Below are 20,370 nucleotides of genomic sequence, written 5' to 3'. Positions count from 1 at the left end.
GTGGCTTTCCCCCGATCTCTCATCGGTTTCCTCCAACCATCATGCTATCAGTGAAATGTTCTTGAGTACGGCGTAAAACACCAATCAAATAAATATATAAATAAATAAACATATTGTAAAAGTGACTGAGTATCCTTTGTAGACCTTGTAATGAAGTGAGCAACGAAAAACAGCATGAAAAAAAACCGAAACATGTAAAAATGTAGACAACCCTAATATGGGTTTAGTTTCACGAGAGCTATTTGCTTGCTTATTTTTAATGCACATTCTGTTTAGACATTTTGTCAAAGAGCCAAAAATGTAAAAGGTATTGAGATTCATTCAGTCCATCACTCAGTCATTTTGCGTAAGCTGAAGTTCTGAATACTGTGCTGAGAACTGTAACTTTCGACCAACTCTCTGTAGGAAATGTTGACAATGTAATTCAACTTTCTACTAGCGCTTTTTCAGTCCATATTTTCAACAAATAAAAGTCGTTTTTGGGTTTGTTAACAAGACAGTCTGTATTTTGCATAGATATTTATACACAATAACACCGCATTTGATTTCAAAATAGACAAATGTATACGGTCAGAGAGCCCACTGATTGAGAAAACTTGTGACCAGCACAAATTGACAAAATATTTCTCCCATTAGTGTCCAGCATGGGTTACATATGTCGTTAGTATTATGCGATATAGAATAACAGCGTGGTACACAATGACAATCTGCTTCTGTTTAACAAAGGTATTCACCTGTGCGACGGGATTCGTCATTATTACTACTGTTGACCGTTACGACGGGCTTCCACATTTGACGAACCTACTTCAGCATCACAACAGGCTTCAACACTGTAACCTTTAGCATACTATAGGTTTCAACAGTGCCACCTGCTTCGGCAATGCAACCTACTTCAGCAAAGCGACGAGATTCAACATTGCAACTCTTTTAAGCATACAACCAGCTTCAACATTGCAACGGGTTTCGTCATCACAAGTGTCTTCGACATTACAACGGGCTTCGTCGTTTCCACAGAACACATCATCATCAGAAGGCCAAAGCACAGCCAAACATTACAGTGTCTTTGATGCACAATTTTAAAACTAAATACCGGCATTGAAATGAACACCTTAAAATCGATAGTGCAAGGTCGAAATGCAGTACACATGAAACAACGTTACACGACAGAACAGCATTGCTACGTTGTAAAGTATGACAATGCCAACAATCTTTGTTCATATTTGGACACCCTACACGAATAGCAGGATATTGCCATACTTGTTTGATGAACAGTAATTGATATCAATGTATAAAAAAACAACCCAACTACACATTCCCATCCATTGTTGAATGGACTACGCTGTGACCTTAGTTTTCATCATTGTGCCATTTGTCGCGCTATATGTAATTCTTTTAATATCAAAACCGATTATATTCTGAGCAAGCTGGAACGTAAATTCTGATGAACAATAAGTAGACAAATTGTGTGCAATAAAATAAATAATAGTTACACTAAAGCGTACCACACGCATGTATTGAGTCTGTTTTGGGTTGCAGATCGGAATCAGCTTTCGTCAGCTTCGACAATGTAGAGTGTCTTAGTCTCAAAGCGGCAAAACTTCAGCTACAGCCTTCAAACGAACAGTCGACATTTCCGAACCATGTTCAGATATCACCTCTGTTTTATCTGTGCCTGTTACACGTGTTTCGTCTGGTTTCCAGAGCCCCCAAATTTGTAATTACTGGAAGCGCTGGGTGAGGGCGGATGTGTGCCGCTGGCCCTCCAGTTCCGCACTTTTGAGCACATATACACTGATTGCTGAAAATCTTCAGAATTTTAGCTCAGACCATTCATGTGTGATTTGAAATATTCAACCAATTTCTATGAGCTTCTTCCCGCACCACATCAATCTCTTCCTCCTCGGATTCGTCACTCTTATCAAGGTCTCCTTCCGATCTCCCGCCATTAGCTTCGCCTTCTGTTCCGGCTACGTTGTTTTGAGATTCACAAGGCTCGTTTTCCGCAGCACCAGATGTGTCCTTTGACTTTATTGACTCGTCCTTGTCAGAAGTGGGAGTTTCCTGAGTTGAAAAAGAAAAACACAATTGTTCAAAACAAATCGTCCAACAGAAGTCATACATGTGAAGCAGCGCGGGGTCAAAACGTGTGCAATTTAACTGAGCAGTGCCACGCACCAAACGAATTAACAGTATGTTAAATGCAACGAAAACAAAATTCACAAAAGCAACGCTGAAATGTAATAATGTGAAATGAACAGGACAGGAGATTTATATAATATGTGCTACATTTATTAATTATATTCAATAATAACATATATAAATATCTTAATAACTACATCACTATTTATTTATTTATTTATTGGCTTGATGTTTTACGCAGAACTCAAGAATATTTCACTTATACGACGATAGTCAGCATTATGGTGGGAGGAAACCGGACAGTACCCTGGAAAACCGACGACCATCTGCAGGTTGCTGGTAGACCTTCCCGCGTACGGCCGGAGAGGAAGCCAGCATGAGCTGGACTTGAACTCACACCGCACTGGTGAGTGGCTCCTGGGTCATGGCGCCATATTGGCACGCTAATCACCTCGGCCACGGAGGCCCGACCCTAATAACTAATCCATGGATTTAGATATTTCAACTTTCGGATATCCTTATACTTTTCTTTCTTCCGATATCCTTGCATCCATTCTATCTGTACCTGTACAATTTTCAGCTGGATGGCCATGTTTCTGACGAAATATTTCATATAGTGCATATAGGAGCCTTCTCCACAAGTCGCAGGTAGCGATTGACAAAACTGGAGTCTACTGATCTATTTAATGGATCATGCCAAAGGTCATCTAAAATGACATGATTAGTTTATTAGCTCATCCGAATTGACAAAGATCGATTGGCCCGGCAAAGAACGTCACTGGCCTCTGACATCGTCCGATCTCGACATATTGTACGAGATCTCGTTGGTAAACAAAAAAATCATATTCAGAGTCAACGAGCAAAACACTCAAAAATATATGCCTTATCATGGGGGGACACTTCTCGACATTTTGCCTGCCCCTGTCTGTCAGACGAAGTCCGAAACAAAGCCAGCTGAAGAAGTTGTCTCTCACTTGAGACTGGGAAGTATGACAAACTCTTTAGCCCTTCACTCCCTGGCCAGACATGACAGGACGCTCCCCTTACCAACACGCACTATTCACTTGACATTGCTGACATTGATTGAAATATTACCCACAGATTAATCCGCGTCAGCCTGTATTGGTATAGACCTATTAGTTGACAGGCTTTACTAGTATATCGCAAAGCTATGTCATATTTTACGTAAAACACAGAATTTTCTTAACAATTAAATTATAATTAATAGAAATTACAGAATACAGCAGTCTAACACTAGGGTTACCTTTGATACACAGTTTACTTAACTTAAACGACAAATCTGTAGTTTTGCGAGTACCATAGCCAAGTTAATGGAAAAGAAATGCAAAAGGACTGTGTACACTTGAAATACTGAGGGATTTTATTAATTTAGTTGATGAGCTCATGAAAAATGGCAGGTTTCTTCTTAATGACAACAAAGAAGGGGTAATAAGTGTTTCCTGTAAGTTGTTAAATGGTTCAACCAAGAAAACAATGGTATGTGCGTGGTTTTGTAGGAATATCCATTAAGAATTGTCACTTAGGCCGCTGTTCATTCATGACGATAAACCAAGAAGAAGACATGAGACGCGACAAACTGGTATCTATTTTCTCAGTATTTGATTTCTGTACTGACCACCGTATTGTGAAGAATCAGAAAGCTCTTATTTGCAGACAAGCTCGACGCTTGAATGACTTCTTTCAGACACAGGCGGCTAGTGAGGCCACCTTTCAACTGGACAACTACCCGGATTTGGGTTGAAATAAAAGCTTAATACAGCACGGTGCTCGTTAGAGTCCCTCCCCCGTCTAATTGGTATGACCGTACAAAAGGAGCGTGCCGGCCATTAGAGCCATCCCGAACAGGAAAGGCTCTTTGAGCTTTTAATGTCATATTGTGGACATAGGTTGAAATTTAAGACCATCCTAACTCATTGACGGCCACCGACAACCGATCGGAAAGATATTGCGGGATTTCAGCTGACATGTAATTGAAAGAAAAGTTGGAACTTTCAACAAAAAAGTTGCCATCGAAAATGTTTGCCAAGCAATGTCCCAACGAAGCCCCGTAAAAGATAAGCTCCCAGATAAAGCCGTCGAACAAACAGTGAAGTCGGCTTGTCTTACAGCTCCGGCTATTTAGCCAAGTCTGACATGTGTTTGTTGAAACAGGCCACAAAGACTGGCCTTGTCTCAGCTCGTAATACTGAAGTGGGATTTGAGTGGGCGTATGCTTTCGTGAATCAAAACAAGTTACTTCACTTTAATAGTTAGGGGCTATATGTCCATGCAAATTGCGTACATTAGATAGCACGCCTTTCTGAAGTTTTCTTAGAATGAACTGCAAACTAATGTATGAAATGTGTAATATATGGAAAATATGAGCTGCTGCGTTTAATAAATGTCACAGACATTTCAGTCACAAAACATTAAAGGTTTTTTTTTAAATCAGTTGAACGCCATTAAATAAAATGTAGAACCTTGATTTTTGTTTAAGCAATATGCAGGAGCGTCCTTACATAGTTTATAGTTTTAACATTCTCTTCTGTTTAGATATTGCCTCTACCACTGAGGTGAATAAACGGTTCATCTATATATAAGGGTATTCCAAAAATACGAGTACTAACCTCATGACAACAGATTTAATGACTTTACCTCATAAAGACTTAATAACATGTCAATTCACGAGGAGTTCAAGAATTAATCTTACCTGTCATCTGCAAGCATATGGTCGACAAGAGACATTGAGATCGTTAATGCTAACAGAAATTTGAGATAATTCCTCTGTTGATTTAATTCAAGCTCATTAAGCTTTAACCCCGGACGATTATTTCTGAAAAGCCCCGGTGTGCAGTAAAGATGTTTGTTTGGTTGGTCGGTTGAGGTAAGGCATCATAAAAAATTTAGTTATTGGATTTCGTGTGTGCCATTACCTGCTTTAACCGTCTCCATTTTGCACGTCTGTTTTGAAACCACGTCTTCACCTGAAAATAAATTCAATTACTTTTTTTAATAAGTCATGTTTACAATACTGGTGAATATTTCACTCAGTTTATGGCGGTCTGTTTAAAGATTTTATTTATTTATGTATTTGAATGTTCAATGACGCCATATTCAAGATTGTTTGTGGCCCCAAAAACCGTAACAGCGTTGGGATATGTTCTCTCCGCCTTTATACAAACAGAAACTGCCGATGTGGAGTCACAAGCTGCAATGCATGCGCTTTTCAACACTGACCACAGATCAAGAACAAGAAGATCACCACCCCTAATAACAACTACAACGCCCTACCATAGAGCTACACCGCGCGGCTAAAATGTGTTGACGTTCAAAAATGAAGTGCTATTTAACGATGCGATCAAATTTATGCACGCAGATAAACGTTACACTTTAGGTCTATGAAGAATTCATACATCAGTTGATTGATTAATTTATAAATCACTTCATGGTAAATTCTTGGTATGAAAACTATATAAGTCATTTTTAAAAAGTCTTACTTGTCTCTCTGTGAGCTGGAGTACTTTAGCCAACCGTTTTCTTTCTGGAGGCGAAAGATATTTTTGAGTTTCAAACTTTTTCTCCAATTCAACTGTCTGATCGTTGGAGAATCGAACCTGTCCTCCTTTCCGCTTGTGCATAGGTCGCTGCATGAAAGGGCTCCACAAAAGCGGTTTGTGTCCAACTGAAAAACAAAAATCCCAAACTGACTGACTGATTTAATGCCTTATATGATGACCTATCAAAATTCGACTTAAAGAAAAGCTACATAAATTGGCGTTTTTTGGCATACATTGGGATATGGCATTTAGAAAAACTGCAACAAAATTATCCTAATGTTGTTTTTGTACGATTTTAATACATGTTTTTTTTACAATTACAAGACCTTAAAGGACAAAACAACACCTGGCTAAAGCATATTTCACTCGAAAGCAGGATACTAAAGCTTTCTAAAAAGCTCCATACTTCACCGAATAATATGTAGAACAAAATGACAATACTGTACAAATGGCTGGTGTGAATCGAGGCAGTTATCTAGAGGATTTTATCCAATCAAAGACGTTGTATCAGACATGTGAGATTGCGCAGTGTAAAGTGTGACGTCGCCTTGACCCATTCACTCCATGAAGTGACATATGATTATACAGAACTACTGCACTTGAGATCGTTCACAATGATCTAGTTTCGTGTAAACAAAGGGCCATTTCATACAGTGTTGTGGGACAGATCTGTATCATTTGCAGACCACCACAGGCGTAAAATAAGTTGATTTGCAAGCTGTAGGCCTATAGTATTCAAGGATGGTATTACAAATTATGTCAGCCCGTCTCGGCCTAAACCGCATAGATCTCCCTCAAGACCCTACAGGTCACTCTGTTCAAATTATACAAATACATTTCTTGTCGTGCATTTTAGCGTTTAATCGGCAGTTTCTAAATAACAAATATCAGAGTCAGCGCAAAATTCATTAGGGACGCCGAAGGTTTATGGTAATGAGGAGACGGCACGGGGAAACACTTAAAGAAGAAGAAAAATGCCACTATAGGCTGAAAAGAGCACATTTTTTCTATTTGGTGGTGCCTGCTCGATAATTTTGCAATTTTTTCCTCGCCATACACATAAAGCCTTAAAACGGCAAAGCTGGCATAAATCGCTGAGTCGATCGCGTCCTCCATCTTTAACACCCCGTAATTTATGCTGGGGGTGCGTTGCCTCTCAGCCAATGAGGGTCCTTAAAACTGCCGGATTGTTCGTGTAAACTCGAAACCTACGTCCAGCATCCCGGTTTCCCGATACCTGTTCGCTACCTTCTGGGAGGAAGAGTTCCACAGGAAATGTACGAACTGCACTTCGGCGGTTTCCGACGGCAATTCTCCTCCTGACACAGAAGACTTCAGGACTAGTTCTTAGGTAAAATGGAGTCGCCCACATCGGAGTTTGGCGCTGACTTTATTTATAATTTATAAACTTGAGGTTCAAATTAGACTTTTTATGGCATGCACCTGCGAGGAAATGCATACACTTTTCAATGGTATTTGTTTGATATTTAAATTTTCTTCTCCTCTCAAATTAACCAGTTCTTATGATAAAATAAATTAAATCTAATGATATAATTTTTTTTCTCTGAATTTATTTGAACTGAAGAATTTAAATTTTGCTCCTTCGTCTTTCTCTCATACAAGGGATGCTTTTTGTGTTTTCTTTTATAACATACAGTAAAAACGCCGTGTTCAAGCTGAGGTGCTTTCTCTGACGTCCGCGATAACTAGGTCAACATTGCTTTCACCTTATAAGCCACCACCACAAAACTGAAGCATAAAATCCAGCGATAGTCGAATGCCTAGATCAGCCTCAATGGTACTTGGATTTATTTCCATTTGTTTTAGAATTGAGCATGAATCTAGATGTACAACAAACCTATTGTAATTCTGAAAACATTTAATTGGGGTCAAAATCACCAGCACAACCCCTCCGGAGGCTTCGACCTGAAGCAAGAATACCCCGGTTGTGCATCTGCAGGTTATTTAAACAGGGTCGCTGAAGTTCGTTCATTTTTTTTATTCTTCCACAAAGTCCAGAACTTTTATCTTCTATAGGCTACTGCTTAGACTATTACACGGAAAATACCTTCGACGTTAAAGAGCTAGAGTAAACGTGACGTCACGTTTCCCTCGATAATGGATGGGTGCTGAAGTTGTCAAGACGAAGTTTCACTAAACTTTTACTGGGTTGGAAAAAATCTAAAAAAATATTTAATGCCGATTTAAGATACTTTGAATGGTAGTCTTTCAGTGAACATAATCATTAGTCAGGTGCTGTCTTTCACTTAAAGTACTACCCTGTATATGTACATATAGCGCGTATTAACCGTCACGATAAAGCGGTCATTTATCATCGTAAACCCATTTATCGAGTTCATCGTAATTTATTATTTTAATAACCGATGGCTTGGTGTAAACTGATGTTTTATGAACGTGATCTTGCTTATAAAGTCGACTGTTATTAATACTAGCATAACGCTTTGTTTACCACTCTCGGTATCAGCATAGGTAATATATTGAGGAGTTTCCTACACTTGTGATTTTTTAAATCACTGATCAAGAGCCACAAACTGGTAGTCGTGTAGCATTGAGGCAAATACCATAGAGATAAAGTTGAGTAGTTTAAAACCTATAAGACACATTTTACGCCTTATCGCCCGTTTATGTCTCTTTTACTGGCTCCCGATTTCCCACAACTTGTGCTCTATCGAGAGACAAAGGTCTTTTTATAGTGTTTATTAAGATGTTTGTTAGACAGTGCCAAGCTAGCTGCCAAATAGCTCATCTACTTCACAAAGAACAAACACACATCTCCATGTGAAAACGATCAAGTTTATGATGCACTTTATCATTTTACAATGACATTCAGCTTTTACTAACAGGCTTATTGCAGAGAAGTTGTGTCTAACTTAAGGGGTCTCAAACGGTTATAAGAGAGGGTCGTATATTCACACTAATCCATTGTGCAAACAAGACAATCAGAGAGCGTTTGCAATATGAGAGGTATACAGGCCAAAAACGGCAATATACGCTATTGTTATAGTAAACGAGGGGCATGTGATGTCGAACATAGTGAGTCAGGGTGGTATTGAGGAGCAGAGCAGTGTGCAACACAAGCAGAATGAGTCAGATATAATACAGACTGGATGCAGGGCGGAATGAGCCGGGATGGTGTTGAGGAGTGAAGCTTTGGACAATGGAAGAAGAATGAAAGTCACACATATAGTACAGGCTGGATGCCGGGCGGAATGAGCCGGGATGGTGTTGAGGAGTGAAGCTTTGGACAATGGAAGAAAAATGAGTCACATATATAGTACAGGCTGGATGCCGGGCGGAATGAGCCGGGATGGTGTTGAGGAGTGAAGCTTTGGACAATGGAAGAAAAATGAGTCACATATATAGTACAGGCTGGATGCCGGGCGGAATGAGCAGGGATGGTGTTGAGGAGTGAGGCAATGGACAGTGCAAGAAGAATGAGTCACATATATAATACAGACAGGATGCTGGATGGAGTCAGGATGGTGATGAGGAGTGAAGAAGCTGGTAATGAAAGAAGCATGAGTCACACATATAATGCATATGAGAATGACGGGAAGATATGGGGAATAACATAATTCCGAAAGAACGGCGACCAAATAATGACCTATATCTACATTGGGGAGGTCTCCCTCGATCCATGACTTCCTTAGAATGAAATTATATTAACTGCTGTGTATATAGCACAATCTGTCACACACCTCCTCCCGGCAGTGCGTGGGAAGGTTTACCAGCAATATGGCTCTGGTAATCGTACCATAATGCTGGCCGCCGTCGTATAAGTGAAATATTCTTGAGCACGGCGTAAAACACCAAGCAGATAAATTAATAAATAAATCACACACCTCACATTAACAGTCAAAGCTTGAGGTTGACATTAATGAACCGCTTCTTGTATTCAGTTTTCTATTATTACCCAGCTTTACGCACAATATTTTCCAAAACTAATTTTTTAACCCCTTCAAAATATTAACACATCTGCCATTAGCACCTAATTATTTACAAAGACAAAAACATCATTTCATCAAAACATGAACGGTTTAAGAACTGCACCTCTGAACAATTCCATCTATTAACTTTTCTAGATACTGCGTCAACCCGTTACCTGGTTACAAGAAGAACCTAGAACAATGGACATCGTGTCCCAAAGAGACACTCTGTGCCGGGAACATTGGTACAACTGTATATGACTATAACTTCAAACTAGGAAGGTGGAGTGTTATCGTCTCAGCCCCAGGGAATGACATCCCGATTTAAACTGTGATAATGGTTTATTTAAAGTACTAGTTCCTTAAAGAACAATGACTCTTTTCATATTTCGAGGATTATGTTATAGGCTATACACAAAGATTTCCTCTTCCGTTCAGTTTTGGCTTAAAGACAGAGATGTATACTTTGTTTGGGAACAGAATGCCGAGAAGAAATATAAATTTTTCGATTTCGCTACGAAAGGACTATACCAACATTTAAAAGTTTTGAAACCAAGTCAAGTAGAAGCCTGTAGGCACGTGTCAATGTTGGACTAATTGCCTAGAGTTGGAAGGAAGCCTAAATTGGTGGCAATTCACTCGAAATGCTGCTCTATTAATTAGTTAAAATATGCATCCGTTATTGACTGATAAGGCTGTTTGGTTGAATAAGATCTGGTATCGTATTGCTTTGGTGCTAAGGCTGATCGTGTTCCCGTACTTAGTGTTTCCTCCGCCTAGCCGCACTCTCGTATCCGCTATTGGCCCCCATCAGAGGAAACGAGATAAGGCAGGACACTTCTTGAGGACAACAAAGTCCAGTAACTCTCGTCTAACCTATACCACTATAGCCCTGCTAGAGGCTATGAGAATCGTGATTCATTGTTTCTAGTGAACTGATTAAGGAAGTCGAAAGGGTTGTGTCTAATGAGGACTTGGCCGAAGGATAAAGCATTTTCATGACAGCCACTTCTTGCTATCGGAAGCACGAGGAGTGATCTACCAGGCGATAACGACTAATTAAGGAAAGGCCTGAGTGTAAACGTGCAGGACCACAAAATACACAATTTCAAAATCTCAAAAACGCCCACATCTGACTTAAATTCTGATCAGCAAAAACTTGATTCCTGAAACAGCCTGTAATGTGATATTTATAATGTATGAGACATACAACAAGCGATTACCATATAAGGTGTGAGGTAAATTACATGTGTGTGCATTTTCGTATTAAGACATTATTACTCACACAAGAACTTTTTCTACCTAGAAAATCGGTGATGCCATATGGCCATGATCACAGTAAGGGTAAACCGCATATTTTATTATGCACTATTTCTCAATAACAGCACTAATTAGTCGAAAACCCTTCACATGACAAAATAGTCCAACTGAACTCTGCCTACGAAGACTGAAATTATTATACCGAAAACAATTTGACAAAAATGAACAGTGATTGCAGAATGAGTAATTAACAATAATGTTATTAAATTTTCGAAATGTAATTTAGCAAATTTGCAGTTTTAATATATAAGTTGTGAACAACATATACATTCGTATATATAAGAAGATAATATCAGAATTATAAAAAGACAAAGATACACATTAACATTGCCAAATTCCAATTAATTCCAGTTCCAAATTCACAAACGGCTAGTTGTCATTATTTTTACATTTGTTTAAATATGACATTCCTTAAAATTTTAGCCGAATGAGTTTTCGAAACGTGGAGTTAACATCTATTAAACCACTAGAAAAACCAATTACCGAAATTTCGATAAAACAGATATAATCTCAACCGTCGATCCACAAAAACTCAGCATGGGTAATTTTATCCGATATAATGTCCACTATTCTAACATCATTTATTTTTCCTATATACATACGCTCATTTTCCTATACACATACATTTATTTTTATATATATATATGTATAATTTCACATATTCATCTATATGATTTATCATTTTCGCACAACTTTGAAAGTAAACATTTGTGCGTAACTTCGAATGTAATCATGAAAATTCATTAAAAATTCATTTCCAGCAAAATGGAAACATTGCAACAAAAAAACATCTTTGTGATTAAAGATATATAACTTTATTATCGACTAACAAAATGAAATATATAGGCTGTACGTGGGAAGGTCTACCAGCAAGCTGTGGATGGTCGCGGGTTTTCCCCAGAGCTCTTCCCTGTTTCCTCCCACCATAATGCTGACCGATATAGTATTAGTGAAACATTCTTGAGTACGGCATAAAACTCAAATAAAATAAAATTATAAAGCTTAAGTATACAAATTGAGTGTGTATTTTCAAACTGATGAGCGTTCAATAAATATGGCGTTGACCAGTATCTAATGCACTGCTGACATCAATGTATATACATGTTCACCCTCCTCGATAACTGACTGGAAAATATTAATCAGTATGTTTACTACAACAAATGTTTACTACAAAAGTTGATTTCTGAAAACAGTTTAGCTAAATAAAGGTAAAACACTGACTACAATCTGCTAAAATGTTGACGGGTGTTAGCGTGACTAGCGTAGTTGCCATATTTTAGCCCATTTATTTATTATATATCTCTCTACTTGGCACGCCGTGAAACACTACTGGCTTGAACGTGAAAGTGTGAAAAAGTCCCATATACCTAAACAGCAAATATTTTAATATTAAAAGGGATTTTTTTAAATTAAGAAACAATATTCTTGTATTAATACAAAGGAGTCCGCAAAGGGACATGTTTCATTCAATTTCAATTGTTAGTTTTCGTCTTAAATGGTTACTTTAAAGTTATTGGCGTCATAAGTCGGGACATTTCCAGAAATCGCATTCTATTCCAATTTTAGTTAGCCGACGCGCTCTAAACAAGTGTTTGTAACGAATTACCGGACACCGGTACAATTTAATGAATCCGTTTGGCGGGGGTTACTTACTGGTGTATGTGTCTCCATAGCAAGATTTGAGACACGATGTCACAAAGCCATATTCCTGTGAGGTACTTAAAAAATGACTTCAGTATTGTCCAGAATAACAGTACAGAGATGATCAAATTATATATAATGCCTTATAACATCAAAATAACATCAAAATTATAATATCAAAGGTATGTATAATTTCACATATTCATCTATTTGAAGAGCAAATGCCAAGTAGCGAATACAGTGTGATGGCTGTCAAATGGCCACACGTAGCCGGGGAAATACGCCTCAGTTTGGGTTTTATTCTAATCTATAAGTGTTCATGTAAATACTTGATCATTAGCAAGTTATACGCCCCCTATCACCGTGGTTTAAGCAGAATTAGGTGAAAAAAATGCGGTGATGTTAGTAACAATTTACTAGAGATCACTGGCCCAGATCTACTTAAAATTTTGCATTCTTGAGTACGACGTAAAACACAAATCAAATAAATCAAAATTCTGTGTTTTTGTTGGATATAACAAATAATAACATGGGTACAATGTAAAGGAGGGTAACACACACGCGCACACATCTATAACGTTCTGATTTATATGTGAATGGCACCAATTGCAAAAAAGTAAAGGCCACAAACTGGCAAAGCGTCCGTGCTTTATGCCTGTACATTGGTTTACTGATCTAAGGCGATTGAAATCGTGTGACGAATCAAAAAGGTTTAAGAATCAATACATCGATAAAAAGCTAGCTGTCACTTACAAGCTAGGTAAACTTGTGGACATCATATTGGTTTGATAGCCCTGTACATATACTGACCTCGTAACACGTTATCGCTAACGGTAAACACTGGGATTACAATGCGTTGACAAATGAATATAGGTATTTTCGCCTTATGACAGAATCGTTCTCTATTGTATGCATTCTGATGGTAAATTGTTTAGAGGTGCAAAATTTGTATGCAGGATTCCTGTTCTGAGTCACTTATGTAGATGGAGCAGGTAAATAAATATACTCAGAGTGTGGTTTTATATACAAATTTAAATTAATTCTTAACAATATGTATGCTTTAAATTATTTTTAAAAATCTTGGTAATTAACTTCAAGAATGATAATGCCATGCTTCTCTTTTTACCTTTCAGACAAAAACAGCCTGAGTATATCGTCTAGACTGGCACACACCGGCACATTTCTGACGGATAGGTGCCAATTTTGCTAAATTCCATCCAACCCCACCGATATTTCCATTACTAATTACAGTCTATACGCTGCAATCTTTTTATACTAGAAGCGTTATGCATTTGCCAATCTTCTGCAAGCCTAACAGTACTACAGAAACCATCATCTGTAACTTCAATAAACTGGAATGGAACGGTTTTCAATAGTTTTATATATACGCTAAACAATTGTCCGACTGCGAAATGGAATTTGCAAACTCCATCGTTAATATTAATGTGTGCAACAGTCTCAGAGTGTGCTGTGCATATACATATTAACCAGGGGTGGGGGGGGGGCGTCTTAACATTATATTTCATATCCATATGCCAGTTGCCTGTAAAATTCAAATGACGTGACCGGTCGATATATCTATGGTAAAATGAATTTTCCAAAACAATTAATGGCTAGGTTGAATAACCAAGTAACCAAATTTGCCTGGTCAGCAAATATCGTGTAATAAAAAATACAACAGTAAGAAATGGCAGACATGAAATTTACATTAGACTGCAGAGTCTTAAAGAGTTAACAAAAAGGATAATATACAAACGAGTTTGTACACATACAGGCAGTTCGTACACACGACATCTCTTGTACAAGCACTGATCGATGTAAAATACACTTAAACATATACACTCTTCATAGCTGTAAACAGAAGAACTAAACTGAATCATGAACAAGAATTTTAGAGATTTTGTACATCTCATATATCTATGCAATTTTTTCCCAACAATATTACGATAACTGGAACAAATATGTCCCATTGGCACATTAAATGTCTGATAAAAAAGCTGTGACACCAAAGGTAATAAAATTCCCTTGATGGTTGCCTGGGACCAGGTAAAGCTATATGGACAAAATCTATATTGGTCTAAGTAAGCATCCCACGGTGTATATAATTTATGTTGTCCAAGTAAGATGCACATGGTCAGAACGGATGGGTTGGAGGGGTGGGGTGTAGATATGATACGGTGGTTTTATGTAAAGGGGCTTGACTTGGAGTAATGACAATATTGTTTTAAATACAATGTAAACCACCCACGGCCAGATTATGCATTATAGTCGTAACAATGTCCATATAGCGGTTTAGTGGCTATAGTTAGTGGTTTTGGTCTGTGACATGGCATTTATAGTTGACACAGCACGGCCATAACTATTGCTATTAAATAATTCATAAAATACACACCATGAGTTGCACGTATACAACCGAAATGAAAAAAAAAACTGATAAAAAATATGCTTTTAATATGCAAGCTTAACCGTCCCTACTATACCATAGAAACAACCACGAACATCATTAGATTACATCCTGCAATAGATGGACATTAACAGTGATACATCGACGCTACGTTTAATAATCACTAAATCTACGAGATTTAATTTCTGTATAAAGCCGCTGTGATACTCTATATGAAGATGTGAAACGAAAACTGTTATCTGACGTTGCATGCAACTCACACAAACTTTGCTGACATTTGGCGAGTTTTAATACGGATAGAGGTGGTATAACATCTCGTGATCATCAACTGTTGTCATAATATTATATGTTAAGCAAAAAAAGACGCACGTTCCATCCACTAAATATTTTTATAGGGGTAGAATACCTGCCATTTATTCGTTGAGTAAACTTTCTTGGTGACAAACAAATCTGTCAGTTTTTTTGTCCAGTGTTTTGACTGTCTTACTGAGAAACTGTGCTATTCAGAGAGCTTGAGAAATTAACCAAGACAGCACCAGAATCAAACGATTGCAATATACGTGGTAATTTATGGCGAGGTTCAACTTGAACAGTTGGAAATAATATATAGTTTTTGTCACTGTATACAGGCGACCAAAGAATTCTGTCGGTAGATAGTTTAATGATACCAATAAAGTGAACGTATACAACTCGTAAAAAAATAAAGTAGGCTATGGAAGCAGTTAAAGTACTATTGACAATCTAACTGGCCCACGATAAAGTATTATCTATAAATAATCATATACACAAAAATACGATGATATAAAAAATGTGATATAGTTAGATTTTTTAAAATGAAATATTCAAAGATCTTTGCAAGTTTGGTGATTCCACGATGCATGTCGAGGTTTCTAAGGCTTCGGAAACATCTCTAATCCAAACTAAAGTCTGCCTTGTTAAATTATTTTCGCATACAATGCGAGTGAATGGGAGATTTTTTGTGGATTTGTGTTGCTTATTTAACAGTTCTTCATGAGATAGTGTTGGTGTCAAGATGTAAAGACAGCAACTATCGTATTGATTTAATTTTATGTTTCATCTCACACGAAGGACAAATTATTTCATAAAAAAGAGATAAATAGAATACACATACACTTAAATCATTGTAAAAAAAATAAGGCATACAGAACAAAATGACGAACTCAATTGAAAAGCATAGCCTATGATCGGTTCACATACACATTCCGAACGCATAAAGAGTAAATAACAAGCATTAGAAGGATGTAATTTGGTATATGCATATAGAAATAGAGCTTATCTGAAACATAAACGACGAATAAAATAATTAACTTTAACTAGATCAATAAGGCTCTGTATTAATAGGTTTTAAATATATTAGACATTTATAATAACGTTAACCAGTGTGTTTTTGATGGTACCAGGATATACTGAAGCCCTATTAATTCCTTCCCGAAGAAGTACACAATGTGTACTTTCAATCACACAATGTGTACTTTCAATCACACACAGCAATTCAGCTGACAGTGTATGACACTTAAATACAGCCGTCCTAGCACAAAATAATGAATAACAGTGCGAGAGCTGGAAGTATTAAACTTCATTTGACTTATATGTATAGTCGCTGATTCCAATCTAAGTATCGCGCTTCCCGTTGCGACTTACATCTACGATTTGGTCAGGTATTCAGGTATTGGGCTACCGGGAGAAGACTTACCTGTGCTACATATCACTTAACCCGTCATATATTTTGTGCAACATATTTTGGACGATGAAAACGAAACTTTCACATGGTTGCACTTTTTTTCGTAGGAATGATTGATTAGGGTCTAAACCCATCTTGGCAGTATTTCAGCAATGTTGTGGCGAGAATATGTTAGAATCCGGAAACAGTCCTCGTCAAATTAAGGATACGCGTTGTAATTTTGTAAATTAACATGCAAAATCTGATCTCTCACCTTTACCTAAAGGGTTTTGTCTGTCCATGAAGGCGTAGTCGTGGCGGGGATAAGGCAGGGAGTACAGGGGATTACTCAGAGCCCCGTGGAAACTCAGTTGTCCAGGTAGTGTATAACTTGGGGACAGGGGCGATGTACCCGTCTCGTACACGGCAATCGGCTTGTACACCCCGTGGGTAGACTGCACGGATGTTGGCGTGAGAGGAGTAGGCCGGGTCTGTCCCCCACCTGATGCATTTGCCAGGATATCGTCTATTAGGAATGAGGTATGGTGAGAGGGTACCCCACTGTGGTGTCCCTGCAGAGGGCCTGGTGCGGGTGCCCCGAGGGAAGGCTGTATTAGCATCTGAGGCAAACCTCCTGCCATCACCGGATGCTGTGTAAGCGAATGTAACATTACTTCTGTAAAGTCTGATATAAAACTTCAGACCCTGTGTTAAAATAAAATTTGTAACTTTTCTCCTCTCTTCACTTTGCTCCACACGGCCGTTGATACTAATTGAGCCCTGGATGGCGAGTAGAGCGTGGACTTTCCTCCAGCGGTTAAGTTGTTCCGGGTTAGGCCGATGGCACGATGCACTCGGGTTGAGGGTCGCTATGTCAATGGTTTTAAAAGCTCGGAGAAGTCGGTGTTATACCATACAGTTCAGAAAAGATCCGCCAATCTGATCCCAGCTCAATGACTCGCCTTGACACTTCCCAACCTTAATTAACAGTAAATATACTCAAGTACTATGATAAACACTAGCAGCCATGAGACATTAAATATACAAATCGGCCGGGTCAATTGACATGCATTTGAGCGGCGCGCTATACTTGCTGGTATCACCGAGCCGCACTCACTTAATCAGCAGGGGGGACGCAGCTTCAATGGACGGGACGAAAAGTCAATGGTCATTTCTTAAACTATTGTTCCTTAAGATAAGTCACCGCGAACTTCGTTTGGCTCAATGGCTTTTTCCTTAGCCAGACTAAAAGATCGTCATAAGATGAGAAGTTTAATCAGCAGACCACCCACCACCCTCGAGGATGGCAGTCGACTCGACTTAATACAAGACTAATTGCTTTCCCAACTATTGGATGATAATCCACACTGATCACAGGGGCGGAGCTAACAAGAGCCGTCTTTCTCTCCCTCAATGATATTTACTCAACTGTTATTCAACTCCGGGCGGCTCGACACGCCCCTCGCATTGTCTCGTCAAATCTTCTTAACAGACGCCCTCATTGAGATGGTATTCCCCGTTATCTGTTAATGACTGTTGCTGAACCTGAAATCTGGTCAAGTCTTCGTCAGGCACCCGGTTCGGGGTCCCGAAATCACCCACACATAACAGATTGCTTCATCCACAGTTTTCACCCGTTCGAATCAAGGCGACAACAGTTTCAAGTGGTTGGATATCTTGCCTAGTCTAGCCTCTATTTAAAATTGTTTATATATTCGGGCACTTGAAAATGTCACGAACGATAGATCTTTGTTCATTTCTAAGCAAACCTCTCAAAGAAGATAATATATATGGCCAAGAGCCGCCCTTAATCTGTGTTCTATATCAGATGATTTCGGTTCTGAGGCTATATCCAATATACCAGATTTAACACCATTTATACGATTACTTCTCCGGTTGACTTTTTTTCTTTTGCGTCATCCACTTGGAATAACAGAGTTGTTTAAGTACTCGCTCTAAGATAGCGAAAGCATTATTCCGTCACACTGAAAATCCTACTTGAAAAAACAATGTTATTGTCAAAGAAAACTGTAGGTACGTTATCTGTAGGCCTGCGCATATGAGGTCCTGTGCGGGCTTATTGATCGTCATTTTAACATCTGAGACATCGGTCGATGGATTAATTGACTGATGTCAATGACCTGCCATTGAAATCAGCGGGAGGGGACAGTTAATGAATGCATAAACCAGACTATCCATTTCACTAGAAAATGTGCAATAGAGGGGCTGTAAACATGGAATCAGATGACTCTAAGAGGTCAGATGATAAATTAGTCAGTCCAAAATTATTGATGTTTTGTTTGCTTTTATTTGTTAAATGTTTGCGTTTGTTTGTTAAAAGTTGACTAATATTGCTAATGGGCCGCAAAACGATAACCGTTCATTTAAATGGTCACAGTGTTACTTGTATAGGTTAAAAACATATAATTATTCACCTAAATATTCGAAATTCCTGCGAGCAGGACTTGGTCTAGTGATTAGAGGAAAAAACGAGAACAAATACTGAAACTGTAGATACCCCCCGCCGTCACAGCTTGTGAGGCTTTTGTGACTATAATCGGTCGATGAATCTTGTGTGTCCGCTTGTACGGCGTAAAAAAACTGTCGTTGAAGATTGTTGAAGGTCACACGTCATCCATCAATATGATATGTAAATCTGTACGTCACTTGTTGGAAAGTTCCACAGAAACACGACAAAGGTCGCAGATTTTTCCCGAGGCATTCTGGTTTCTTCCACCAACATAACTAAGGGTCTTCCTATAAGTGAAAAAACTTCTTGGGTATACACGGCGAATAACCACTATCAATCCAAATGCGGGTAATGTGGCTTAAAGACATACCATTATTCTCCTAAATATTAAAATATGTGGCTTAAATACACACAATTATATTCACCTGAATATTGTTGTATTGCTACACTAAAAATAATGTGCTAATTTTAACAGAATTTTTAATAGTTATGTTGTCTAAGAGACGCTAGAATATATTCTGCTTTTGCAACAGGTTGTTCTGTTAAATAGAACACACATCCTCTATTAATTCAACATATAGATTCTATTAGATTTACAGGGTATTTTGTTGAATATGACAGAATATTGTGTTAGAACATCAGAATACAATTTGACATCACTCAGATAACAGACTTTCTATTAAAATTAACAGACTAATTTTTTTTGTCTAATGTGTGGTAAAATATCATTATTCTCATAAATGTTCAAATTTTTGCCAATGTGGCGTAAATTACAAATCATTTATTTATTTATTCATTTATCTATTCATTTATTTATTTATTTATTTATTTATTTATTTATTTGATTGGTGTTTTACGCCGTACTCAAGAATATTTCACTTATACAACGGGGCCAGCATTATGGTGGGTGGAAACCGGGCACAGCCCGGAGAAAACCAACGACCATCGGCAGGTTGCTGATAGACCTTCCCACGTTCGGCCGGAGATGAAGCCAGCCAAATCGTTCATTTAAATGTTCAGTATGTTTATAAGAGTGTTAGGACAAGGATTTGAAACTCGAGTCAGAGCAGTTATCAAACAGCCATTAATATCGTGTTTGTTTACCCTGGCGCCCGTTTACTTTATTCTCCTACACGCGAATGTAGGTGTGGGTAGCATTGTCTCAGAAATGGGCATTAGTACCATTGCTGTATCTCTCCCCACAACTCAAC

At 38.3% G+C, this 20,370-nt stretch overlaps 1 protein-coding gene across 2 annotated transcripts; it reads right to left on the bottom strand.

The window, feature by feature from the left end:
• Positions 1–486: 486 nt before the first annotated feature.
• On the bottom strand, positions 487–17,729 carry LOC135468716 (hematopoietically-expressed homeobox protein hhex-like). Of its 2 annotated transcripts, none has more exons than XM_064747113.1 (4): positions 16,964–17,729; positions 5,637–5,821; positions 5,073–5,123; positions 487–2,061 (listed from the first exon to the last, which is right to left on the bottom strand). In XM_064747113.1, exons 1-4 carry the CDS (start codon positions 17,358–17,360, stop codon positions 1,831–1,833), a joined length of 864 nt encoding a protein of 287 aa, XP_064603183.1. In that variant the 5' UTR covers positions 17,361–17,729; the 3' UTR covers positions 487–1,830. The 2 variants fall into 2 exon arrangements, with proteins under 2 accessions (XP_064603183.1, XP_064603184.1); XM_064747114.1 differs by having other exon boundaries at positions 16,970–17,729.
• Positions 17,730–20,370: the final 2,641 nt, after the last annotated feature.

The sequence above is a fragment of the Liolophura sinensis genome, chromosome 6 (assembly GCF_032854445.1).
Source record: "Liolophura sinensis isolate JHLJ2023 chromosome 6, CUHK_Ljap_v2, whole genome shotgun sequence".
NCBI classification, from domain to species: Eukaryota; Metazoa; Mollusca; class Polyplacophora; order Chitonida; family Chitonidae; genus Liolophura; species Liolophura sinensis.
This window is presented reverse-complemented; position numbering and strand designations above follow the sequence as displayed.

Bases quoted from the DNA above. Each gene is read 5' to 3' on its own strand.
- LOC135468716 (XM_064747113.1), bottom strand. From the start codon at position 17,360: ATGTTACATTCGCTTACACAGCATCCGGTGATGGCAGGAGGTTTGCCT. The intron at 5,124-5,636 runs GTAAGACTTTTT...ATTTATTTTCAG, and splicing joins TCCAGCTCACAGAGAGACAA to GTGAAGACGTGGTTTCAAAA. The intron at 2,062-5,072 runs GTAATGGCACAC...TTTTCAACTCAG, and splicing joins AATGGAGACGGTTAAAGCAG to GAAACTCCCACTTCTGACAA.